Genomic DNA, 26,420 nt, shown 5'->3' on the forward strand with positions numbered 1-26,420 from the left:
TTCCACTTACGGTCAGTTGGTGGCATCATATTCAGCATGCGACACAACTGAGTGGCACATGTTAATCCCACTTCTCTGATGCAATATTCATGCGACAACAAAACAAGGATGACAAACTGCACTGAAATGCAGCACATCTGCAGTGCGATGAGTTTGGATGTTGCACTGAAGTTCATGTTGTTCTCAGTTCAGTTTCAATCATATGGATTCTATTTTATGCATCTCTTAAATTAAAAATATATATATATATATTCATGGTATATATGTAATTTAAATTAAATATAAACAGGAATGAAAGTTATATCTCCGTCTGGCAGTGGTACCATGAATGGAAGATTATAAATGGGACTCATTAAATCCTCTGAATGTGAAGATGAATTGTAGCTGGAGTTGCATACATCATACAAAAACGGCAACACAACATATTATCATAATGAAATTAATGTGAAATTATTACTATTATTTAAAAGTGAATTGCCTTTATTTCATGGGGATGCTTTGTACTTCAGTACGGAACATAAAGATTTACTAGTGCTTTAGGTTCAGACTTTATTCTTGACATTTATTCTTGGATCTTAACCAGCAGATGTTCACCCTGTTGTTATGGAAATGCAGATGTTCAAATTTCTATTTTTTTTAATTTAATTTAATTTAATTTTTTATACAATTTTTAGTACTGCTCATCCATGCTGGTCTAACCGTAAAAGTTGAGCTTCAAATTCAAAGTGATAAGGATCATGTGATATGATCAAAAGCTCTAGAACGGCCACTAAATGGCCCCTGAGGTAAGATTGTTTTTTATCATTACTTCTTTAAGTTTAAAGCCAGTGACAATGAGCTGATAACTTATTGATTGATATTTTACATGCCATACAATGATCCTTGTGTTAGTGCTGACAGTTAGGAGGCATTTTCTCTCTACGATCACAATTCATGCAGCTGATTGTTTTTACATTGCAGGTTGAGAGGGAAAGCCTGTCGCTGGTGACATCATACTTCAAGGTAAAGCTCTTAAATCAAAGATGACGCTCCCACGTTTCTGAGAAATGCGGCTCATCCATCATTCGCCGTCCCTGATAGCTCAGAGTCCGGTTTCAGGGTCTGCATATGGAACAGACCAAATATTGCAGTTTCCATGGCAATACCTCTGTGGCCATACCTGGAATATTTTGTCCATTTATGTACACAGGGATATCCTTGATATGATTGCAGTGTTTTTAAAAACGGTTTCCCTGCAGGATTATTTTCTCATTTACTCACAGTGGAGTGAAACACAAGAACTGGTCATGTTGGCGTTTGTCTTTATGTTGAAATATTTAAGGAATATATAGGAATATGTATTTTCTGTCTTGAAATGTGTCCCTTTTTTTTTTTTTTTTAAATACAGTCAATCACTCAACAGACAACAGGGAAGCAGCCTGTCTTATAAAAACATCTCAACAAAAACAAAAGAATGGACTCAAGTTTCCAAAACGACTGAAAACTATGTACAAACATTCTTTCTGAGGATAGTACGAATGTAAAAAGACGCATACACAGTGTAGGTATAAATATGGCTTCAAGGTATTTGTCATCCTTCTTTTTCTCTCCTCCCTGTGTCCAGTCTCACTTGGATAGTTTAGTGATGACACGGATTAAAGCTCCATTTTCATCCTTCAGTCTCTGGTTCTCCGTCTTAAGCTCTGCTTTAACCTGAAGAGAGAGCGTGAGACAAGTAAAGTGGGCACAGAGGAAAATCATATTCTGTTATTCTTATATCCGTAGAGCACCATGTATTATCCTGCTACTCAACCGAATGTTTGCCACAGACCTGGCTTATATGAAATATGTTCATTTTTACCATATGATAACTATACGGATAATGTTGTGGGTCGTCCATTACTTGTATTTTGAGTGAATTCATATTTTAGGGTTGTTCAGGTAATGGAGGTTCGGTGGCAATATTTTTGCTTGCCATGTTTGATTCCTGGCGATAGCAGCAACCTTTTCAGCCTCCATCACAACAAAATTGATTACATGATGTGGGGGCCCAACGCACCCCCGCAGCACAAATGTGTTGCACTACTGCTTCAAAACAATGCTTGGTTCCGCAGTTCAGTGCGTTGTGACACTAACTGACCTTCATAGTGTTCGTAATATTAAGATACACTGAGAAAGATGATGAGTTCAAATTTATCAGACGTTTTTCTTGCTTCTGTTTGGCTCTAACATGATGTGAAGTTGATTAGTGCAACTGTAATGTTTCACTCTGAGAAAGAGGTTGACTGATTTTAATTTCACTATTTGGATTGTATATCATGGACAAATGATAAACATGTTCATTATTTCCAAATCACCTCACAAAGTTTTCCAAAGTGAACCAGAACACGAGTACAGCAGCGACAACTGGAGCTATTTTACTTTTCTGACCTCGGTTCCTGCTGCTGACTCGTCCAGAAAGGAAAGTGGCTCAGAGTCTCTGTGTTAGAGGGGCTGAGATAAAGACAAACCTGACACATTTTCACATTTTTAATATCAAGTCTGCTCTGAAGATTCAATTGGACAATGTGGTGTCAAATTTAAATTCACATCTTATTGTAAAGAAGCACCTCATTACATCCTTTCTTTTTATTAATTTACTTTAGGGAGATCTGTTCCTGCTGCTTCCCTGAAAGGTAATTAATCTGATCCAGAGTAATCGGGCCAATGTATTATAATAAAGCAAATACAATGACATACAGTACACACACACACACACACACACACACAGAGTCTTGTCCTCTTGCATTCACTGACACACAGACACAATTGGACCAGACTTGCTCATTTAAACAAACATAACAGTGTTTCTCTGTTTTTGAACGTCTATTTTCGGCCCATGTTTGTTTAGACCTCTCGTTCACAGATAACAAGAGCCTTTTGTTTGCGACCTCTTGGGCATAACACAGCAGACATTTGTGGTTGTTAGACAGCAGATGAATACTGATGGCTCACTCGCCACAGTGTCAAAGTGCTCACACATTCCTCACCCAACAGAGCATAATGGTGACAAATGATGTCACCTAAAACCACTGTAGCCGGAGCAGCTAACACCGTAGCACCAAGTCCCACAGACACTTTGCACCGTTTGGATTTGATTGTTTGTTGTTTTTCTCAAGTCAAATAAACCTAGCTGTCTCCCGGGTAAAATATCCTGCTATATTTTTAATTATTACCATTTTTAAATGTAAAAAGTATTCGTTTTTAAAACATCTCAATTACCTTCAGCTGTTCTTCCATATCTGTTATCCTCTTTTTAAGGCTCCAACTCTCCTATGAAGAAGAACATGTAATAAAGATAATTAAGATAAGTAAATAAAGATTAATGAAGACAATTTAACTGGAAACATTTTGACTGCACTAGTGTAGTTTTAGTGTTATTATAATGGTGAGTTGATACCTTTTTTTCTGTCTCGAGCATGTTGGATCCGCAATCGCCTGGTCTCCCCTTCTGCAGCAATGAAAGGTTATTATAAAAAGGATTATAGCACAACGTGTTGAAGCTGTGTCAGTTTGGGTCTCACAAGTGTCTGATATAAAATATCCAATATACCCACAGTCACACACACACACACACACACACACACACACACACACACACACACAGAAACTATTATTAGTTAGGAAATTATTCCCAAATTCAGACCTGAGGCCTGACAGCAATAACACTGCAGCTTCCTTGTATAACTGCCATCTTTCATGTCACATTTCTTACAGATTACATTATTACCTGGTATCTCACACGAATATGTGGAAGACATTTCTGCGTGCAATGTTGAGAAAAATCAAAATGACTTAAAGAAAGTTTTAGTTACTTTTTCAGTCTCCTTTTAAGAGAACTTTCCCTTCACTTCTTTCACACCCATGAATCTGGATTGGGCAAAGTAACTGTCGATACAGTGTCTGCAGATCAGTACCTGAGCTCTCTGCAGCTGGTCCTGAATCACAACAAGTTCCTGTTTACTTGTTTCCAGCCTGGACTTGAGCCTTTGGTTGGTGGCCAGTGCCTTTTCATACATCTATAAAATATGCACTGGTTAGGATTTACAAAGGAGAGTTGTTGTTTGTTTTTTTACAGCACAAAAACTAACAAACATGGACATCAGCAGCCTCTGTGACTGTTTGTGTGGTAGTTTTCACTGTTTATTAGGAATGCAAGTAATGTTTATTTTCATTGTTCATCATGCGTTAGACATTTGTGGTTGCTAAATAATAATTCCATGGATTGCCATTAAATTTGATAGCCTACATACTGCCTATATCTACGGTGCCCAGATGAATCCTAGAGTGATGTTTTTCATTTAGCACCACTATGAAGTGAAGAGTAAAATCACATCAGTCAGTCTGTACTTTGTGCTTAGTGCTAATTAGCAAATGTTAGCATGCTAACCGCTATATTTACACCATGAACCGGGTAAACATGATACCTGCTAAATGTCAGTAAGCTAGCCTTATCATCAGCTTATTATCATGCTAGCGTTAGCATTTAGCACTTAGTACCACTGTGCCTAGGTATAGCCTCACAGAGACACTGGCATGGCTGTAGACTCTAAGGCTTGTCTTGATTTATAAACAAATTCTTAAATGTAATAATATCAGAAAATATCAGTCAGAAAACTGACACTGAATTCACAGTTACAGAGAGAATTTATTTAAAAAAAACTGAGAATTTTCAACTGCTTCAGCTCTATTACTCACAGGATGTACTTTTATTTTGAAATCTCTTTGCTGGAAGTGCACCATCCTTCAGACATTTATTTTCATTGGATAATGGACCATCTTGTGGTATAAATATAGGATGTCCCTTTATCGTCTCTGTAAGGACCTGAACTGAAACACATTGATTGAATAAAGTAAAGACTCTTCCAGTAAATTGTTAAGGTTTTTTGGTTTGGTTATTCTTTTTCTACTTGAGCATCTAGTTGGCGTCTGAAGTAGCATAGGCACATCTTCTCTGTGACTCAACAGCAGTCACTACAAAATATTATACATCAACATTCAAGCTGCATCGCCTGCCTTTTTATAGTCATTGTTTGCTGTCTCTTCTTCTGCCTTTTTCCTTGCAGACAGTCTGTTCTCCCTCCGCAAGAAGTAAGATTCAGCGTGGTTTGTTGCTTTGTCGTTGGAAGCATCAGATGATCCAGATGAGCCTAATCTGAGAACATAAGAGAGGTATTAAGCATTCAACGCATAGGTTTAACTTGTATGTATTGTGTGAATTAAATCAGAGTAAGATTACCTGGACAGTCTCTCATGCTGAAAGAGAAGAGACATGTTTTAGAACTGGCCATCATCTGACCAAAATTTAAAAAATGCAAATTGCAACTATAATGTAAGGTTTTGTAAGGACATTCCTGATTATCTTAACCAAGGTTTCAACTGTAGTTAACCCCAATTAAAACCTTACATGGCATAAACAAGTCATTTGACTCCATCTTGACCCTGTCCTCTACTTCAGTACAAGCTCATTACTGCATAAATGTTGACATCACACAGCTTGACTTCATTTGTTTGACAGGCTATTTGGTCGTGATGTGAGATTTATTAAGTACAATGAGGAATCTAATCCACAAATGAGGTTGTATTTTTCTATTATGTTGAACATTTCCTCTGCATTAATATCATAAACATACAGTCAATATGCACACAGGACATATTTCGTTTCATGTACAATGTCAGCAAGTACATTCATCATCAACTTGAAAGTAAGTATTACGTGACAAAAACCTCTTGTGCATTAGTAATTGCTATTACTAGGAATTCCTCTTGAAAGATGTTTTTTTTGTTTTTTTTCAATTTTCCAAGAAAAGGTTTATGGCCGTCTGAAACACCAGGTCAAGTTAAAGAAGGAGAGAGGAAATGATTCCTTAAATAAACTGACAAGCACAGATAACTAAACACATCCAAAAAAGGTAATAGCTCTGGCAGTGGCCTTCACTATTTGTTCATTATTGCCTTTTAAAGTTGGAGGGGTTATAGAGTATGTGTGCTGACAGATGTTCAAGCGTCATTTCAGGTCTCTGGACTCTACTGGTTTAGAGTGCATTTAAACTCGATTAGAGAGAGTGTCCTCCCGAGAGGAACTGCAGCAGCAGTTTCAGCAAATGCCTCAAAACAACATGTTATTTTCAAAGCATTATGATGATAGACAATGAAAGTCTCTCACCTTTTGTGCCTAAAACTCAGCCAATCCATAACGTTGTCACATAAAACTGATTTTGATTTGTAATGGTTATGGAAAATATAGACACATGATGTCATGATGACAGGAGCATCAGATCAAAAGCAGTTTCTATGTGTCATTTTACTAAGTTAATTTGGAGACGATTTGAACAACAAACTGGAAGTGCTTCCCCTTCAAACACGCAACTAAAAGTACATTGAAAGCCACAATTCAATTGTTTCATTTCTTTGTCATGCTAGCGTCATGGTGAAAATGTCTGTCAGTCTGTTGGTTCACCACTTTGTTCCAGGTTAAAGTGACGTTAATGAATCTAACACCAACTTAAAGCTTAGGAGGCAAGAACCCGTCATTCGGTTCCATCATCACCCTGTCGTCTCTGTCAGTAGATGCTCATTACTACACAAATGTTGACACCACAGAGGTTGACTTCATCATTTGTTTGACAGACTGTCTAGTCGTGATGTGAATGCATCACAAGTTCAAACAACTAAAAGTATATTCTGTGCTACAATGCAAGTGCTAAGGTTTTCAGCCATGCTAGCAGAGCGGCCCTAAGATGGAATTGTCTGTCTGACAGTCGATTGGTCCACCACTTTGGTCCAGGCTGCAATATCTGAACAACTTTTGGATGCATTGCCATGAAATTTGTTCATTAGTTTGCTCTGACCAAATACCTGAAAAAATAAAGACATTCCCATCGGCCTCATCTTTACTTTGGTTTTTTAGTGATAGTTGGCAAATGCTACATGCTAAGCTAAGATGGTGGACATGCCAATTATTTCCTCCGCATGTTAGTGTTGTCATTATGAGCATATTAGCATGTATATTAGCATTTAGCTCAAAGCACCTATGAGCAGCCTCACAGAGCCACTAGCACGGCTGGTGACTTGTTTCTAAATCACCTTTCAACAACAAGACAATTCAAAGAGCTTTAAAGAAGAGACAGGAAATGCATTAGGATGAGATTAGAGCAAAACATGCATTAGCCTGGATTCACAACCTGCTGAAACCAAAAGTTCCAAATTTAAATGTGTTTTCATTATATCAATCTTAAGAAAAAGCTAATACATAATTTAGGTTTTATTAGATCCATCACTACTAACAATCAATATGTATTAACCTACAGGCTAAGAGGTATTATCTTGCCTGCAGCAATTAGTTGCAATTAGTTTCACCGGATTACTTAAATATGCAATTTCAAATATGAATAGAGACAGTCACATAAAGCAAACAGCCGGGTGACTAGTGCTTGAACGGTTACATGTCTAACACAATCTTGGAGACGGCAAATGGATTCCTGTGAAGAAGAATCTGGGCTTTAAGTTACAGCCACTATGTGTAAACACAGTGATATGTCTCTGCTCAGACATTTACAAGATCTCTGGAGCTTCACCAGACTCTGATGTCAGCTCCTTTAAGGCTCTCTCTGGACACTTGGATATGCTTGGTAAACGGTCATTAATGACATACAGTATGCAGACTTGGAAAAAGCTCTGGTTTAGATTAAGGGACATCACATATAAACAGATGCTGATGGAGAAGTGGGCCTTTGTGACTTTGTCCAATGTATGTGAGTGTCTCCGTCACTAAGCTGTCCTCCAGCCTCTCTAGATCCCGTGGGGAACTTCTTGTCTGCTGACCAGCTATTCCCAAGTGGAAAATGTGAGCTTCCCGTAGGACTAGCAGAGAGATAAACATCCATAAATACTGCGTCTGAGTTCCCACAAGCCAGTCCTAAGCGCTCTATCCCTCCTTCTCTCTGTTCTATGTCATCCTGTCTTTCACCCCCTCTGTTTTCTTTCTCTCACTCTTTCTTCTTCCTCTCTTCCTGTCTCCCTCTTTCTCTCACACACTGACGTGCTCCATATCTCTCCATTTATCTTTCCCAAGTGGATTCTTGGTTTATATAAACAGATAAGACTCACCGCTCATTACAGCTTTGCCTCGGTTTCATTTTCAAGTTTTGTTCCTTTTTAGTTCACGCACATCAACATGCAATTTTTATTTCACAGTCTGTGTGAGTTACCAGAGGCCTTTAGAGGCATATCAAAATGTCAGGTGAGAGATAAAGAATGTAATATTCTAGGGATTTCTCTGTGACTTTGGGGTCTAAACTGATAACCACATTTAAAAAAAAACCCCACATCATAATCGAACTCAAAAACATTTTGTAAAGTTTAAAGTTGTAGAAAAACCCGTCAGCATGTGCAGTGCATAATTTGATGAGAAATACACTGATAAAATCGGCAATTATTTGTATTTGATTGTGAATAAAAGGACCAAAGTAACTCCATAAAACAGAGTCTTAGCATCACAGGAAGACTTCTGATACCGAAAGTACCATAAACATTGAAAAGCAGATTATAAAAGGAGATTAAAGTCCATTTCAAACGACACAGCAAGAGGTCATTAATAACTTGACATCATTTTCCATGGATCACGTAGGCCAAATCACGAGTACAAACGAAGAAAAATAAGAGTTAAATTAAGTATGACATGTCTTAAGATTCTGTGGCAAAGTATACAATACAAACACACAGAAATACCTCTGTGGCTTGTTACCGAGACATTTGTTTGACAGTGACGGAACGTTAATGTTGTTGTTTGCGTTATGTCAGCTGTGGCATTTCCTCTCACTAAACAGGCACTGAAAAGCTTGAAGACAGTCAGGCCTTACCCTCAGGCTCTTGGTGGTAGTGGAAGAAGCAGGAGAAGAGTCAGAAAGCGTCTTTCTGATGCGTGGCTGATCTTTGTTGTGAGAAAGTAGAGATGACATCGCTCCTGAGCTGCTACAGCCACTGCATGCAGCTTCAATGTGGTCCAAAAGCACTGAACTTCCCCAAAAAACAAAAACTTAAACGACTCCTCTCAAACAAAAAAACTCCAAATAAGACGTTGATGAAGACATTTATCGTCCGCTGATATGAAATACAGATGTGGCTGTTATCTTAGTTAAAGTGGGCAACTCAAGTGTGATCTTCATGTGATGGTGAGACATTGCATATCTGATGAGAGTGAAAGAACAGCACAAGTGTGAGAGCTGTGGAGGAGGTAGTGGGACCGGGGAGGAGGAGGCGGGCTGTACTGTGTGTATGTGTATGTGTGTGTGTGTGTGTGTGTGTGTGTGTGTGTGTGTGTGTGTGTGTATGTGTGTGTGTGGACACAAGGATTTGACAGCAGTATTGTTCAGGGCTCAAGGGCTCTAAAGGGATTCGTTCATTTCAGCAAAACTGGAAAAAGTAAAGCATCATTAGTCACATTAATGGAGTTTTCTGTAAATATGAAATATGTAAATATGAAATTTTTTGTATATTTAATGTTGGCATAGGGAAGTACACATGTTATTTTAATGCATAATGAAATGTTGTTCCATATGACTTGTAAACTCTTTTTTTTCACAAAAGGGAACCAAGGCTGTTCGAAAGTGGCAAACGTCTCAATTAAAACAAGTGACAGAAGTTAGGCTACATCTGAAAGTAGAAGTAAAAATTAAAAATACATACGGTAGCTGCACAGGCACATTTGGGTTTGTGTGATAAGAGTGTGTGAAAAACCACAGGTTGGTCAGATGCATGAATATACTTCTGTAGAGCTCTGGTTTTTAGATTTGTTGAACTTAACCAAGCTGGGCGCTGCGCGTGTTGATATTTAAGAGCTTACATACCTTTCTGAGTATGTGCCTGGACACAGTTGCACGTTGTTCGTCTTGAAGAATCTGAATGTTGGAAGCTTCACAAGTGTCAGTGGTCCCAGTTTTATGTCTCTCTTTTCAGTTTGTCTAATTATTACTAGTCTGGGTCAGTGCTGGCTGTCAGACCAAGACTCACAAATACAGCACCTGATCAGATGTAGCTTAAACTATCAGATTAAAAGGGATAAACAACTTAATCACTTTCTATTCCAACAATGATATATAATGTGTTGATGTATATTTTATATTTTTGTATAGAGATTTTGTTACTGCTCCTGTTTGACAGGCATAATCTTTTAGGTTTTTTTGGTCATACTTTGATCTAAAGATGCAGCTACTGTACATACAGTATGTATAGTAAATATAAGCACTTTTATCAATCATAAAGCAATGATGAGTTTACATGAGTATGAGTTATACCTACCATGAGGTTTTGGTAATGCACCTATGTCACAAGACTCTTAAAAACTGTTGTTGTTATAACCTAACCACACCTGTCAACTCCCTCATTTTCAACCATACTTTCTACCTGGCATGACCTCTTGTTTCCATCTGGCATGTCAAGCCCTGGTTTACTTGTTTTGTCCTGAGAATTTAATGCACTGTAATTACCTCAAATTAGGTTTAGTTGCCAGACTAAATTGTTTTAACTTTATTCACACGCCACACTGTATTTTAAATGCAACCTGGCCACCCAAGAGTCAAGTCATTTCATGAAAAATAAAAGACATGTGCTTGTAGCTGCTTTTAAAACAGTGTCAGTTTAGAGTGGAAGTCGCAGAGGAGTGACTGTAGTCTGCTCAACATGACAAGGCTGATGTATAAAGCTAGTTGTATGTACTTGTAACTAGAATTTCCTTGTTTTTCTTATCTTACTATTATGACAAAAAAATCATGAAGCACACACAGATCATGGATGTATCATAAGACCTTTACCCCTCTATCACATATGCTGCTTATTCTTTATAATTATGGCAGCAAACAGGCACCACCTGCTGGCAGAAAATAGTACTTTAACCTTTTCACAAAATAACTTCCTGACAAGGGGCAGCATGTACCAGTGCAATCATATGTACTCACATGTGCAGCATGTGCAGTATACCATAAATAACCATACAGTGAGACGCACTACACATGTACTTGTGTTAAATTACTCCAAGTTCTGCTACTCACATCTGGTACTTCATACTGTAGTCTGTTATTCTTGTCATGTGTAAATAGCTCAAAATAATCAATTTAATCTCAAATTTATACATTATTCCACTGATTAAACTCTATTTTATACATTATCTTAATATCATGGCCAAGTTTGCCACTGAATCTCATCGCAGGTTTGTTGAAATTAAGACCCAGGAACATTTTCTATTTATGTTTTATCTTTTCAATTGTTGCCTTTATATTGCACTAACAACAGCAATCATAACACTTGTTGTCATAACTAGAATGTATAAAATTAAACTAATTTTTAATGCGAACAGCGCATGTTCAAGAAAAGTAAGATCCTTACAAATGTTGTACACAGTTGGAATCTGACTACAGAAGTTCACATCAAACAGGGACAGTGTAGGGGCATAAAACAATACAAATCCTCACATTTTTCAGTGATGTGTAACTGCTTGGACACATACATCAATCAACCCCATCTAGATGAAATAAAACAAACGTTCCAAATCATTTGTTGCATGTAAAAATGGTTCCCATTCATCTATATAAGACTTTAAAATCACAGTAATGTGAACTACAGAAAATACCGCTGAACTGCAACGGTTACAGGTGTTCAATCTACTCGTCCTCTTCAGTTTTGTTCATGAAGATTTTAGTGTCTAATTAAAGTGACTCTTCCTCTACAGAATCCTGTCTTTCCGCATCCTCTTCATGCAACTCCTCCTCCTCCAAGGACTTGTCCGTCGTCTCTTCTGCGACTTCCTCTTCTGCTGTCTCGCCAGCGACCTCCTTCTCTTCACTCTGCCCTGGTCGTGCAATTTCCTCCTCCTCTTCTGGTGTAACGTCTCGCTCTTCTGTAGAATTCCCCTCCACTACTTGTTCCAGTGACTGCTCATCATCCTTTGCCTCCTCTTCCACTGCGCCTTTGGACCCCTGCTGCTCAGCCTCCTCCTCAATATCTTCGAGCTTCTCCTGCACCCCAGTGGCATTCTGTGACGTGGTGGAGATGAACTCTCCTGCTGCTGGGTCCTCTTCATTTGACTTAAGATTCATTGACCAAGAAGGACCATTCACCAACTGAGGTAGACAGATATGTAATTAATTGGTATCTGGTGGTTGCAGTCAAACCTTAAATATGTGGGAAACACTGAAACAAAATGAGAACATGTGAGTTTTGAGGTTTTGAAAGAGGTCAAAGTTAAACTGGAGACATACCTGGGTGTGAAAAGTGTCCAGCTGAGCCATGACGCTGCTGTGGAGGCTCTGTGAAGTGAAAAACTGCTCATCCAGAGTGGTCAGCACCGAACTGAGCATCTCTTCTAATGCCTGGGCACGCATGGCCTGCTTAGTCTCCACCAGCTCCCTGAACCACGCACACACACGAGGGAAATTAACACTTTTTTTTGGCAAGTCAGCAAATTTTAGACATTGTTCAGGCATGTCAAATCAAACTGAACTCACTTTATTGCAGTCATCTCCTGGTTGTTTGTGTAAAGTGCAACATTATGAAGATACAGCAGCTCTCTCAGCTCATTCAGCTCGGAGGATTGTCCCCCTAACTGTGCATTAAGAGCCTCCACTGATGCAGCCTGCTCATCCACTCTGGAGCATGCTCTGGACAAAGCACTCGTCAACCCAGCCACGTTTTCAGCCAGTGCTGAGCTGGAGCTCAAAGTGGCGACTACTCTCTCCTTCACAGCGTCAAACTCTTCAGTGTGGTTCTTGAACATAGCCTGGAGAGCTGCGATTGACAGTGAGACCTGCTTTACTTCAGCCCATTGAGTGTCCATCTCTTCATGGAGAGCCCAAAGGTTTGAGTAAAGGTCAGTGTTCTTCAGCTTCTCTGATGTGGCGAGGGCAACTTCAGCTTTCTGCTGAGCCTGTTTCTGAACCTCCTCCAGAGTGAAGATCCTCTCCTCCAGACCCGAGCCTGTATCAGTCTAGAAAGTGAATTCAATTATTTAGCTATGTGGGTTAACTCAGTTTAAACATTTGAAATCTGCTCTTGATTGATTGATTGATTTACAGTCTGACTTGTCATATTGTTGCAGCAATTAGGATATGACAATATATAATATGAGATGATATAAACTTGTCAACTGTCAGTTGTCTATATAATAACAGTCTTTTATTATTTCTGGCCATTGTAGAAAATGTTAAAAATCACTGAGCAGGAGTTTTGTCTTCTAAAAAAAATACTATAACATGATATTATGACAAAACATACATCAAGCAGGACATCTGTAGCAATGCTGATAATGATAGAAGAACCAGTATTGTTAAAATTTCACAATAGCAGTTGGGGCTTTTAATGTCACTGAAACGTGACCATGAAGTTGCTCACAGCTGGGAAATGCTAAATATAACAACAGGTGTTTCTAACAGAGTCATGCTTGCCAGTTTAAAATGTTACACAGCCTTGAGTTTTCAAAATAAACATTTTCACTCATATTATCAGATAAATGGCACAAACTGCACGTGACTGAAAAGAGCCTTGTCCCCTCTCACTCAAGTTTTTTCTTAATTTTATCTTATTTTGTCGAACTTTATTTATTTATTAAAAGCCACAAAGGTGGTACTCTTATTTTGAAAGCGCATCACGTAACTTCCGTGCTCGTAACCATGCTTGGTAAACTACGCCGAAATCACGTTCAAGGAAAACCGTTTTTAATTCTACTTTCCAGTAAATACAAGAGAATACAAAGTAAGACAGTTTAAGTATTTTACAGTTAAGTGACCAGCTCCGCAAAAAAACAAACAAACACAGGTGACAAGATTAGCTAATTTACCTGTGCGTCCGTCATCTCCATCACCTGCTGCAAGTTTGTGATTTCCCTTTGCATTGTTGTGAAAGACTCTGACAGTTGGTCGAGGCTGTGCTGCTGCTGCGCACAAAACCAGCCCACTGCAGAGGCCCCGACTGAAAAAACAATAATGAACAACAAAGCTGGAGAAACACAGGAGCTTATCCTGCTCTTGGACTGCGGTGGTGACAACTCCAACAACATGGAAGTGTCTTCTTGTTGCGGTTTCTTTGACTTGCGCTTGGCCATGGCAGCTAGCAGCAGAGGGGCTGGAGGTTCGGACTCGGAGAGCAGAGTCTTCAGTGAACTGGACTCAGCAAAGTGTGCCTGCTACTTCGGATGAGCTAAGGTATCACGTTGTCTATTCTGCTCTGACCTAGTCTTTCATTGGACCCCCCCCCATAATACTCAAAGCTACCGCTGGGTTGGGTGGGTGTTTGTGACAGCATATTATGTAACTGCAGTGGTGGAGGAAGTATTCAGATCCACTACTGAAGAGTCATGCCACAGTCTAAAATCAGTGGGTCTGCAATAACAATTATTTTTGTTAGTGGTTAATCGATTATTTATTAGATTATAAAGTAGTGAGAGAAGCAAAATAATGTCTTCAGCATTCAAAAACTCTCAGATATTCACTTTACCATAATGTAGTGCTACTTAAAGTGTCAGATCTTTATCCTGGGTAAGTGTCAGAGGATCAAAATTTGGGGGTTTCTGATTAGTTTTCCAGCAAATCAACTGATTGACTGACCTCTAAAATGCTCCCATAAAACTCCTGCATTCACAACTTAAAGTTAAAATGCATTACTATAAGCAGCAAACTGTATGCTACTAGTATGAAAAGTGCTAAAAGTGATTAATTCATTTCATTGCGTAAACAGTATTTAAATGATGAATCTGGCCCTGGTGTGGCCAAGTTTGTGCTATTGTGTTGTTGGTGTAATGTAACAAAATATGGAGAAAATAACTTAATTTTTTTAGTTTTGTCTGAGTAATGTTCAAACTTCCTAACATGGTTTCTTGCTGGGAGCAGGTGGGGATTTTCACTAGACAAGAGCTCTTCAGCAACAAGAGGTTATAATTCGCCCTCTGAGCAGCGCTATGTCTTCAGGGCAGATTAGACGCTACAGTGAGTCTCTGTCTGAAAGTGACAAGATATGGGCTTGGGACTAGCAATGTTTCTTTTAGACTGGTTAGTGTCATCAAATCATCACATTTTAAAAAGGTAGAACCAGAAAATTTTGGATTTTTTCTTTAAAAATTACTGGAACTATTAATCAGTTTTGGAGATACAGTACTTGCTGATCATTTTCTAGGATGTTTGTCCCTGAAATGCAGTGGAGTACAAGTAAAAAGTCTCACAAAAGTCAAACACAAAATTCAAGTATCTCAAAACTGCACTTAAATAATGCAACAAAAATGTACTTTATTTGCTTCCCACTTCTGGTGTTGCTTCTCATGCCAAGCACCTCATGGACCCCGGCTAGTAATTCACTCACACAGTTACTTAAGGACCACAGTTCCTGGAACTGTCTTTTAGCAATTTACTGAAAAGCACCAATACATGGAACAAAAGCATTCACGTAATCTCTTTTGCATGATGCACCAGAAAAATCCAGACCCAAAACTGTGGGTAAAAGTAGGAGTGCAACCACTAAATTGCTAAACCTCCATTTTAAACACACAACATTGGCATTAATGGTAATGTCATCTCCCGTTTACGCCTATAAAAATATTAAAACCCCAGGACAATGACACCTGTCTGTTAAATGTTAATCTGCACCCTTCACAATAAAAGTCACTCATACTCATTGGCATGCATTGAATATAAACAAGACAGGGACCCACTCATTAAAGCTTTACTCACTAGCACCACTAGGGGTCAACAACTCCACAGAGTACCTTAAGTATTAAACAACTGTAACTTTAATTAGTTAATGGCTATGCAGAAGAACACCTTTCTTTTCATATAATTGCTAAACATTAAACTCAGGGGATCACACAATAAATGAAAAAATGTCTATTTGAACACATTTTCAGTAAGAGGCATGAATATGATGAAATATCTGCAGTATTGTAATATTACTGTAAAATGTTTTAAATAGTGGTGCATCACACTAGTGGGAAGTGGAGTAACTTAAAATGAATCCAAGTTCCCATTAGATGTGGTGTAATTGATTTGAAACACAGTCAGGAATCAGCTTCTGTCCAGCAGGTGCGGCTCTTCTTCACTCTGTAAAGAAACATATTCATACTCTCAGTTTGTATCATCTTAAAATTAGAATTAATTGTATTTTGATGTTATTATGTATGATTCTTAAACCTTGTACACGTCTCTTTACCTTTGACATTCAGTGTCATTGAGCACTCGGCTGTCCCCAGTTTGTTCTCAATAACGACTTTGTATTCCCCGTTGTCTTTGGCTCCCACCCTCAGTATGAGCAAGGAGCAGACGCCACATACATTGGTGATGTGGTAGTTGGTGTTTGTGTTCAGGCTGATGTTGTTGTAGTACCACGTCACACGAGGGGCTGGATCACCCTTCACTGCGCAACTCATGTGGCACTCATAACCTTGTGGAGCTGTACGTCTCCTCAGGGGAAGGATAAACGATGGAGGTGACTGGAAGTCCAAACGTTTTCTCTCTGGCACATTCACTTTGAACTTTCCTAAAATGCAAAGAAAGCATATAAAGGGTTTACAGATGGTTGCATTAGTGGCCTTGGAAGACAACTTTCTCTAACAAGATAGATAAGAAATCTATTGAGAGGCTTGACATCATCCGGTCAAGCCACAGTTCCTCTAACTTCTATAATGCAATGCAATCTCAGCTTGAGTGTTTCTTTCTTTTATCTTTCTGAAAAAGGGGTTCTCAAGCCATGTTCTTAGAGACTAAAAGTCTGGATGTTTCAGCCTGTGCTGCTTTGATTACTTTTTTTTTTATTCCTTATTTCTCTCTTGTGGCTTCCCCATCTTTATGAAAGTGTAATACTAATTGGCTAGAGTATGCTTTTAAAAATTTAACAGCCTTGTCTAGACACGTAGAGTGAGCTGTACAACACACGATTGAGCAAGATAATACGTTAGTGTTGAATTTTTGCATTATTGAAAATGTCAGTGTGGTCATGACTGAGGTTTTCTTCTGGATCAAAGCATGATTTAGTGTTGTGTAAGGGGCAGTGTGAGTTTCTGATTGTCTTGGTGATTGAAGTGGAGGCATGAACCTTTTTCCTTTTCGGCTCCAAACACGGGCGACTGAGACGGTGGAGAAAGGCCTATGTCATTTTTAGCGAACACCCTGAAGTAATACTCCCGTCCTGGCAAAATGTTGACAACTGTGAACTTATTGTTGAAGAGGTTGTCAGCCACTGTCCTCCAAGTGCGTTTGAAGGAATCCCGTTTGGACACCATGTAGTGGAGCCTGTCATCCCTCTTCTCATCTGGAGATGGAGACCAGGACAGAGTCACTGTTCCTTGGATGTTCTGGTCCAGCTCCACTGGTCCTGGAGGCTTGGGATCATCTACAATGAGATGTAGACATACAGAGAAACAGATTACTAACATTTCAGGCTCAGTTTAGAGATTTTCATTCTGAATCCCACCCAGCTGCCAACAGTGTTACGCTTGCCACTTTTAACTATAACATAGTAATGGAAAAATACATTTTGTGGCATTTTTGATAGTCTGTAGTATATTGAAAAAGAAATCTGGAAACATTGAGCTGGGGATTTGAAACTGTCACTGTCTCTTCCAAAATGGTTAGACAATAGTCATTTAGGTTTCAGTTATAAAACTAAAATAATAGTAATAATGATAGTTTAATTCATTCATTTAATATTTCCATTAAGCAACAGAATTTGCAAAGGGATAGCAATGTATTTGTCTTTAGTCATAAATGAAATGAAGTCAGAGTTGTAAAACTGCTCTCTGAGATTCACCTGTAACTCTGAATTCAACATTGAAGCTCTCTTGTCCGGCCAGGTTCTTGACGGTAATGGTGTAGATGCCGGTGTCAGAGCGCTCAGATGTGGGGATTAACAGTTGAGAGCCTTTATCAGAGTTGGTAATTGTTACATGTTTAGACACTGGAATACCATCTTTTAACCAAGAGATATCTGGCAGGGGGGAGGCCTGTAGAGGTTAAGGTAAATATCAGATTTATGCAATGTTGCCTAAACACTCACAGAATGAAATATATTCTCCATTGAACTCGGTAGGAGGAAAAGCTCTGGCATAGTACCTCAAAGTTGATGTGCAGACGGACTGTATTTCCAGATCTCACCACCACAAAGGTCTTCATGTTGCGGTCTTTGAATTTTGGCTTCACTGTGGGGGTAAAATTTCCAATTAAATGTTTACAATCAGAAGTCCTCATGTTTTTATACAATTTAGCAAATTGTCTGGTTGATTTTTCTTGTTTTTAAAATGACGTTTTCATTCTCTGCATTTTTAAATACTCTCTACTGCCCTGTATTGATTATTAGGAGATCAAAACCTGTGCAAAGCTGGTACACAGATTTACATTAGCTGTATGAATCTAGATCCATTTCTGATCCTCTGTTTATTGTAATCCATTGTGCTCTGGATACAGCAGCTGTCAAAAATACCACATTGCTCTCTATTACCGGAACCTATTTTTATTCCACAGCATTATTTATCCACACTGACAAGACAGCCTGTATCACTGATGTGCATGAAGCTTCTCTGGTTAAAAACAACAATAAAAACAAGTCATTTTGCCTCCATTACAGTGGTGTTTTGATGCTGTACCATGCCTTCCAATTGCTACGGTTGCTGAAAGCTACACTTGAACTTCAGTATTTTGTTCATGCTGTGTTACCCAGAGCGTTTTTAATGACACCCTTCTGTCTTGTCACAAAAATTCCACCCTTTAATAAACTAAATGTTGTAGGATATTTTACATCATAGAAAAAGTGAAGGAAAGCTGTTATGCTGGCTATATTTTCTTGGTGCAGAGCAATATAGTATTTTTAACAGCTCTTTTAAGGCAAAGGGTGCACTGTGCAGATGTATCGTGGAAGAAAAAACAAATATTTGCTGTGACTTTACACAGATACAGAATATAATTTGACTAGACTGCTACTTGAAATAATAGAGACAACTTTTATTTCATTAAACTTTTAACAAACTGTCAAGTTCTTAATTTAAATTTTAAATCTTCTTACCAGGAGGGGGCATGGCAATGATATAATTGTCAAAGCCTTGAGGTTCTCCATCACCTCCATAATTGGTGGCAATTACTCTCACCCAGTATGTGGCCATTGCCCTCAAGCCAAGCACAGTGTAGGAAGTTAGAGTAATTGGGGTGGCATTACAGCGGGTCCATTCAAGGCTTTCTATTGGTCTGATCTCCACATAGTACCCTTGGGCCTCATCCTCCACCCCTTTCACTTCTTTAGGTTTAGTCCAAGCCAGTGAAAATGTGGTGTAGTTGGAGGATGTTAATTTCAGGTCTGTGACTTTGCCTGGAGGTTCTGAAATTACAGTAATATGAGGTTATATGACACAAGGACCTACAGACAGCATTATATCGAATAACACACTTATTCAGTTGAAATCATAATGTTTTCATTGAGGAAAACTGCAATGAAGTATGATTGGCTTACTCATTGGATCCCTTGCAATTACTGTGTCACATGGAATACTGGGGTCTCCGGCACCAGACAGGTTGATAGCAGACACTCTGAATTCATATGCTGCCCCTTCAAAGACGTCTTTCACTGCGTATTTTGTATCTGTGGAGAAAGGAAGAAGTGGTTATCATATCAGTCAGTTTTAGAGCGCAAACACTCCTCACTCTGTGGTAACTGTGGTATATTCCTGCACATTAGCATGGGGAAGAGGGTGCTGTGGGAGCTACAGGCCACAGTGAAACACAGTGGAAATATCATTCCACTTTTTTCAAAAATCTCATAAAGATTTAAACAGTTTCTGTTCAAGTCTTTGTGGATGCAGTATTTTGTAAAATATGTTAAATCTGAAGTTTAAGATTATTTTTCTTTTCATAGGAAAAGATTTTCAGATTTAACTACAGAAAATGTGATTCATAAATACGTTCTCATGAATGTCGGCAGCATCGCCACGAGGAACATACCTGTAATTGGCCCTCCTTGGTTTACATGGCTCCAGTAATTGGTGCCTTTCTTGTTCTTTTCCAAATTGTATCCGAGTATTTTGGTTCCTCCAGTGTCACATGGAGGACTCCATGACAGATTGATGCAGTCTTTAAAGGCACTGACAACTTTAGGTGCTGCTGGGGGTCCTGGATAACCTGTGAAGGAAACATGACAGTCTGTCACTGCTTATGTTGCTCTGGTTTTATTACCTCCAATATTTAAATTTCACATAACTCCTGTACACCGTGCTTTATCCACCAAGTAAAGTTTATTAGATACCTGAAACTGACAAGAGAGGCAAAAAACAAGGAAAATAAACCTTGATGTACTGCAAACTTGATGTTGTTTTAAATTGATGGAGCAGCATTGAAGCTCACACTGGTCTGCGCCTCCCTGTGTGTGTGTTCTCAAAGTCAGACAAGAAATTATAGAAATTAGGCTTACGTAGTACACCAGCTTGTATGTCCTCTGTCTGCAGGTAGTCACTGATGCCTTCTGTGTTCTTGGCTCTGATCCGGTAGCAGTACCTCCTTCCAGGGTCCACATCTGAATCTTTGTAACTTGGGTTGCTGCCAGAGATCTCACTGAGATCTGACCATTTATTGCGCCCCACTTGTTGGCGTTCTATGATATAGTTTGTGATTGGACAACCGCCATCGTCTTTTGGTGGTTTCCATTTGAACTCAACAGATGTTATAGCACTTTCCATAATGTCCACAGGTCCCTGTGGTGGTGTTGGTTTGTCTGTTGACAAAATGAGAAGACATCATATTGTGCTAAAAGCAAGACATATTTATTTCTACATACGGTACATTTTATGCAAAGTGCAAATGTTAAGTCTCTTATCAACTCACCCAGTACAATCAGTTTGGAAATTGCCTCTGTTGTACCAAATTCATTTTTGATTTTGATTTTGACCTCTCCACTATCTTTCCTTTGGCACTTAGTGAGGCGTAGTTGGCTCTTAGTAGCTGATGTGTCAATCTTCACATTGAGGCCAGGCAAGAGCTCGTCGTCATCCTTGTACCACTTTATATTCATCGGGGCCCCACCCGAGAATGGCAGCTTCCATTCGGCATTTTCACCTGCCTTTATGATGACTGGCTTTGCGAATTTTCCTAGAGCGTCACCGTCAATTGTTGGTGGGTCTTGTTAGAGAGGAAAAAAAATAAGTTTTTGTCAAAAACCCAAATTAATCAAATGATACCAAACCAAGTAATTAATTTAGATTCTAACCTTGAACATTTAGTGTTGCCTCTGATTTACGTCCTTCAGCTTCAAAGCGGTACACAGCTGCATCATCTTCTTTACAGCAATCGATTATCAACCTGTGACAGGCTCCGTCTTTGATAATTGTTACCCCATCCCCATTGGTTAGCTTGTCAGATAAAAAGATTCAATGTTCGTAAGACAAACGTTTGATAAATTAAAGCAGGCAATGTGCTATATGAAACTTTTGACAAAAATTGACCTTTAGAACGCTAGGAAACAGTGACATGCATGGCAGTAGTTCTGTATAGTCGTTATTCTCCTGGAATAATTGACTTACCAGCTTCCCGTTTTTATACCAGTGACCCTCTGAGGTGTCACTGCTTAGTTTGCAAGACAGCTCTGCCCGTTCACCAACATTAGCATCAGTATCCGACAGCCCACTGACAAACTGAACACCTCGATCTGCAGCAGTAAGAACAAAGTAAAAACCATATGCAACCTCTGGTAAATATAATATTATATTAGTGGATCTGAGGTATGAAGGGGAAAAATGTATTAAAGCTGCACATGGTAACTTTTTAGGTCTAATTTTTTTTTTCAAGGTTGATTCACGTCATTGGTAGACAGTGAAAACTTCATTTAGGTAAAAACAAATATATTATTTACTCAAGTGAAGATAGGTGGACTGGGAAATGTCACTATATGACATAAGCAGGTAAAAGATGGCAATATCCTTACCACTTCATCCTTTTTTGTTTATGGTATGTCTCTGTCTCGTGGTCTATACTGGATATATAAGCCTAAAATTGTTAATACACATCTCAGTCCAAACTCTTCTTCCACGTTCGCTGGAATAGAAAACTTCACACTAACAATCCTTCAATTTCTGGGAAACCTTCTCACACACTTGATGACAACAGACAAAGCTGACAATGTACGAAGTAGCAAAGACACTTTAAAGAGCACTGGGATTAAAACTATGACATTATAGTCATCTCTGTAATGTATGAAAACATTATTCAGCCTTCACACAATGCAGTGACGGACCTTACCTCTAACAGTGTCAGGAACCAAAGGACCAGTTCGTACTCGCTTCTTTTTCTTAGCATCTGCATCGCCGTCATTATTTTCATCATCTCTATCACCCAAGAGGTTCTTATTCCTGCCGTCTCCATCACCTTCTTCTCCATCAGTCTTTCCACCAGACCCGTCACCTGACCCGTCACCTGACCCGTCACCAGACCCATCACCTGACCCGCCACGAAAACCGTCACCAAACCCGTCACCAGACCCTTCACCAGACCTGTCACCAGACCCATCACCAGACCCGACACCAGTTCCGTCACCAGAACCATCTCCTCCATCCCCCAGTGCAGCTCTAGCTGCTGCATCTGCAGCGTCCTTTTCAGCCTGTGCTCGTCTGGCTGCCTCCAGGTCTTCTTTCTCTTTTTGTAGCTTGGCCCACTGCTCCGATGCTAGTTTAGTCAAATCATCTTGATCCCCGGCTTTGGTGCCCTTACGGCCTTTTCGACCATCTGGATCAGCTGAATTTCAGCCAACACAAAAAATAGGGAGAGTAAATCATTTAGTTTGGTTGAAACAGTTTTTTAAGCACGTGTTTTAGGTCTAAAACTAATAACTTTAATATTAAATTATTAATTTGTATATCGGTAAGAAAACAGAAAAGATGTCCCACCTTCCACTGTGAGAGAGGCACTGCTGGAGGTTATCCCAGCAATGGCATAATATGCTCCATGATCTTCCATTTTACAGTCTTTAACTCTTAATGTGTGAATAAGTTTGTCTTCTGAGACAGTGATCTCATATTTGTTCCCATGTTCAAGTGACGAGTCCTGTTTTGACCAAGTAATGCTGTTGAGGGGTGTTGACAAGACGCACTGAAAGACGGCGTCATCACTTTCCACGGCCTTCACATCCTTAATCTTGGCAATGAACTCCACAGCAGGGACTGAGAGAGGAGGGAAAGTGGATGTGAGCATAGAATTAATTTGACTGATTCATAAATGTGATTTGATTTGTCTTACCGCCTGCTAAAGAAATCATCCGGTTTTACAAGAAGTGCAATAGTTATGCTTTACCTTGAAAATCGGTTGAAAGAACATTTGCTTCTTCAACATCAACCTGGTAAAATCCAGCGTCTTCTGGCTGAGGGTCTTTGATGCTGAAAATATATGATGACCCTTTTTTCTTAAGGCTATGCTTTGACTTTTCATCATCACCATATGGCACCATTGTCCCATCCTTTCGAGAGAAACATAGTCACACATTTGTCTTTGTTTTTGGGCTGTTATTCATTGTAATTTGATTATCTTGGGATCCATTTTCAACCCACCTTGTATAAGTTAATTGCACTGTTGGGGTCGCACAGTGTCATGTCAAGGCTAAATTCAGCTCTCCCGTCTGGTTTCACTTCTATTTGTTTCACTTTGTCCACCTTCTCTACAACCTGCAAAATAAAAACAACAATCTAAAGATTTCTGTAGCTCAGAGTTTCACAGCTGAGGCTATGACATTTTTAACGTGAGTGGGCTTGAACAGAGCGTTGGATATCTACTTGTTAAGATGCACCAGGTTCTTTAGCCTCAGGCAAAACTAGCATCCATGCCCAGGAAGAAGAAAATCAAATGATGTAAAAAAACTTTTTTTTAAAGATGAACTTAACACGCCCTGAAATTATTATTATTTTTTTTTTTCTGACCTGCAGTGGTTTCATTTCTCTCCCTGCTACACTGACTGTCCTTCAGGACCCTGTGACATTGGCTAATTTGTGTGAGGACAGTGCAAACGCCTACATTACCTTTGCCTGCTCATCTGCCCTTTCCTTCTTCAACTGGTTGAGTCTCTTCAGCATCCAGCGAAAGTCAGTTATACCGAATTCAAAGCAGATTCTTTCATAATCTTTCTTTGGTGCGCTGATGAGCAGTTCCCAGAGCTTAGGATCGATTTCTCCATCTTTCCTCGGTGGCAGTTGTTTTTTTCTGGTGACAACAACACTGAAACAGAGTAATGTGTTTTAGGGGTTTACAGCAGCACACATTTAAAGCAGCAGACCTTCAACTTTGCCTTGAACTTACGTTTTCTTAAGCATTGCTCTGAAATCGTGTGGTCCTTGTGCATCTCCTAAATGAAAAGTAAATTGGAAAATGTTTCATAAGATGCAGGTTACTTTAAGGGGCCTATAATCCCACCATCATATTTGTTTAAATTCTGTTTAAACACTGTGTACAGTGCAGTTCTGTCTTAACCTTAGAATTTATGAAAGAAAGAAATAAACAGCGGATCAAACTGATTTCTACATTTTTGATAACTATTTGAAACCATATGACTTTTTAATGACAGCATAGGTCTCCTGGTTTTTATTGTTAATGAAAACACTATGTGGTTATTGCTTCTGGGATCAAAATCCAAGTAAAAAAGAAAAACTCTCTTGTTGAAACCCATGGATTGTTGGATGATGGAAAGAAAAGAAAGAGAAAACTTTGGTCCTGTTGTTAACTTCGTACCTGGCTGGCCTTTCTTCTTGAAGCCAACTGAAAGAAAACAACATGAAAGCAACAAAAACCAAAATATAAATGAGTAGTTACGTAGTAGTTACGATATTGTAGTTTGATTTGAATTACCATCGTAAATCTATCTCTTACCTTCAATAACATTGAGCGTTGCAGTGACGATAGCCTTTCCATACTCATTGGTGGCAAAGCACTTGTATGTGTCAGCTTGGTCGGGTTTTACACTGGGTATCTGATAACACAATATAATCATTGGAAGATTGCATTACTGAGCTGACTAGAAGCTTCTGTCTCGCACTGACATGAAGAATGAACTCGTCTAATGTGATTGAAAACAAATCAAAGTACCTGACTTTTGTGCACCTCATACTTAAAATGCAGAGCAGCAGGTGTGAATTGAAATTAGTTTGTGTTTTATGAGATGTGGAGCATTTTATGCAAGTACTGTTTTTTCACCTCCAAAATGTGCTCTCGAGTTCTTCCATCATATCTGGTCTTGTACTTTTCTGGGTCATTAACTTGGCCCTTGTTACGCTCCCAGGTGACAGTAGGTGCCGGCTCTCCACTAACCATAGCTTTTAAAAGCGCCTTTTTACCTAAAAAAACAAAGACAGAGAGCCACGCAATAGTGATACAGTTGTAAATAGTGTTTTATAATTTTGTTGTAATCACAGTTTTACTTTTTTTAAAAACTTTTTTTTTACCCTCCTGAACAGTCGTAGGCATCGGCTTCCGGATGAAGTCAGGTGTCGACTTTCCTGCAGGCAGTTGCTCAACATACTGAGTGATCGTTACCCCAGGAACTCTGGAGCGTTTCTTGATAGCCACTGTTAAGAACCAGAAAATAATATTTTAATGACATTAAAACTCAGCTGTGTGAGGTTGTGAAAGTGAACGTACACACAAATCATACAAGAAACAGAAAACACTGATGTTGTAAATGTATCGTGTTTCAGGAGGTTATATACTGTTAACACTGTTAAAACTTGTCTGAGCAAAACCTTCATATGGCTAAAAAAATCTGTACAAGTTGAACAGAAGAATTTGTCTTGCCAGATTTCTCAAAACTCATCCCAGTAACCATGTTTCCATTTTTTAAAATGATTTAAACAGTAATATTATCTTCAATATCAATTATATCCAAGATTTGTGAAATAAAAACCATCATAAGGAGTCATGGTCGCTGCAACTACCACCAGTGCTTTTGCTTTGGGTGTAGTTACAACAGTATTTCACAAGAGGTCAATATTTCCTTTCTCTTTCAACCCTCACAGCCACTCCATCATGACAAGTCCTTTCATTTAGTGAACTGTACTGGTTAAGCTGTATTTTGGATTAAATGATATATATATTTTTGTCTAAAGATATGTTGTATACATGCAAACACCACTTAAAAAACAATTAATGCTGTTATTTTGCTATCTATTTTAATACAAATTCCTATGAATTTGGGACAAAATGCGATTGTTTATTAATTATAAAATAAGTAAATTTTATGCACACCTCCAGTTGATAGTTACAAGGAGGTTTATAAAAGGTCAGGCAGTGTATGTAAAATGCATATGTCAAATAGACACATGCAAAATAAAATCATTCTTAGAAAAATGCTATGGAATAGTGAATGTGTTTAGATGGGCTGAGAAGTTTCTCCGAGACTTTGAGAATGCCTGTTACACGTCA

The 26,420-nt window shown here is 38.9% G+C and overlaps 3 protein-coding genes across 3 annotated transcripts; all 3 read right to left on the minus strand.

Annotated features, from left to right (window-relative positions):
• Window positions 1-535: 535 nt before the first annotated feature.
• LOC111662361 (protein phosphatase 1 regulatory subunit 12B-like) lies at window positions 536-9,236 on the minus strand. The gene is made up of 7 exons (XM_023416210.2): window positions 8,880-9,236; window positions 5,258-5,274; window positions 5,035-5,173; window positions 3,936-4,037; window positions 3,419-3,469; window positions 3,241-3,291; window positions 536-1,692 (listed from the first exon to the last, which is right to left on the minus strand). The coding sequence occupies exons 1-7, from the start codon at window positions 8,976-8,978 to the stop codon at window positions 1,606-1,608; spliced, it is 546 nt and encodes a 181-aa protein (XP_023271978.1). The 5' UTR covers window positions 8,979-9,236; the 3' UTR covers window positions 536-1,605.
• Window positions 9,237-10,806: 1,570 nt separating this feature from the next.
• On the minus strand, window positions 10,807-14,242 carry LOC111662346 (uncharacterized). The gene is made up of 4 exons (XM_023416180.2): window positions 13,847-14,242; window positions 12,519-12,997; window positions 12,273-12,420; window positions 10,807-12,134 (listed from the first exon to the last, which is right to left on the minus strand). Exons 1-4 carry the CDS (start codon window positions 14,108-14,110, stop codon window positions 11,721-11,723), a joined length of 1,305 nt encoding a protein of 434 aa, XP_023271948.1. The 5' UTR covers window positions 14,111-14,242; the 3' UTR covers window positions 10,807-11,720.
• Window positions 14,243-16,089: 1,847 nt separating this feature from the next.
• Window positions 16,090-25,571, minus strand: LOC111662315 (immunoglobulin-like and fibronectin type III domain-containing protein 1; the record flags this gene model as incomplete). The annotated part of the gene is made up of 23 exons (XM_087176603.1): window positions 16,090-16,094; window positions 16,204-16,530; window positions 17,086-17,382; window positions 17,800-17,992; window positions 18,102-18,187; window positions 19,048-19,356; window positions 19,489-19,617; window positions 19,977-20,153; window positions 20,443-20,742; window positions 20,853-21,146; window positions 21,235-21,376; window positions 21,548-21,672; window positions 22,263-22,460; window positions 22,497-22,754; window positions 22,907-23,179; window positions 23,310-23,472; window positions 23,564-23,677; window positions 24,029-24,224; window positions 24,306-24,351; window positions 24,735-24,761; window positions 24,873-24,972; window positions 25,197-25,336; window positions 25,445-25,571. Coding segments are annotated over 23 exons (4,026 nt in total), but the record flags the coding sequence as incomplete, so codon positions are not given.
• Between the last annotated feature and the right edge of the window lie 849 nt (window positions 25,572-26,420).

The sequence above is a fragment of the Seriola lalandi genome, unplaced genomic scaffold (genome assembly GCF_002814215.2).
Source record: "Seriola lalandi dorsalis isolate HSWRI2012SDOR001 ecotype SW California unplaced genomic scaffold, Sedor1 jcf7180002054561, whole genome shotgun sequence".
Classification (NCBI taxonomy): Eukaryota; Metazoa; Chordata; class Actinopteri; order Carangiformes; family Carangidae; genus Seriola; species Seriola lalandi.

What these genes read in the sequence shown, in the direction of transcription:
- LOC111662361 (XM_023416210.2), bottom strand. Translation starts at nt 8,978, where the DNA reads ATGTCATCTCTACTTTCTCACAACAAAGATCAGCCACGCATCAGAAAG. An exon ending in CAAACAATGACTATAAAAAG is followed by an intron (nt 4,038 to 5,034) that starts GCAGGCGATGCA and finishes CATATTTTATAG; the next exon opens with ATGTATGAAAAGGCACTGGC. An exon ending in ATATGGAAGAACAGCTGAAG is followed by an intron (nt 1,693 to 3,240) that starts GTAATTGAGATG and finishes CTCTCTCTTCAG; the next exon opens with GTTAAAGCAGAGCTTAAGAC.
- LOC111662346 (XM_023416180.2), bottom strand. Translation starts at nt 14,110, where the DNA reads ATGGCCAAGCGCAAGTCAAAGAAACCGCAACAAGAAGACACTTCCATG. An exon ending in TGGAGATGACGGACGCACAG is followed by an intron (nt 12,998 to 13,846) that starts GTAAATTAGCTA and finishes TTCACTTTCTAG; the next exon opens with ACTGATACAGGCTCGGGTCT. An exon ending in TGGACACTTTTCACACCCAG is followed by an intron (nt 12,135 to 12,272) that starts GTATGTCTCCAG and finishes TGTCTACCTCAG; the next exon opens with TTGGTGAATGGTCCTTCTTG.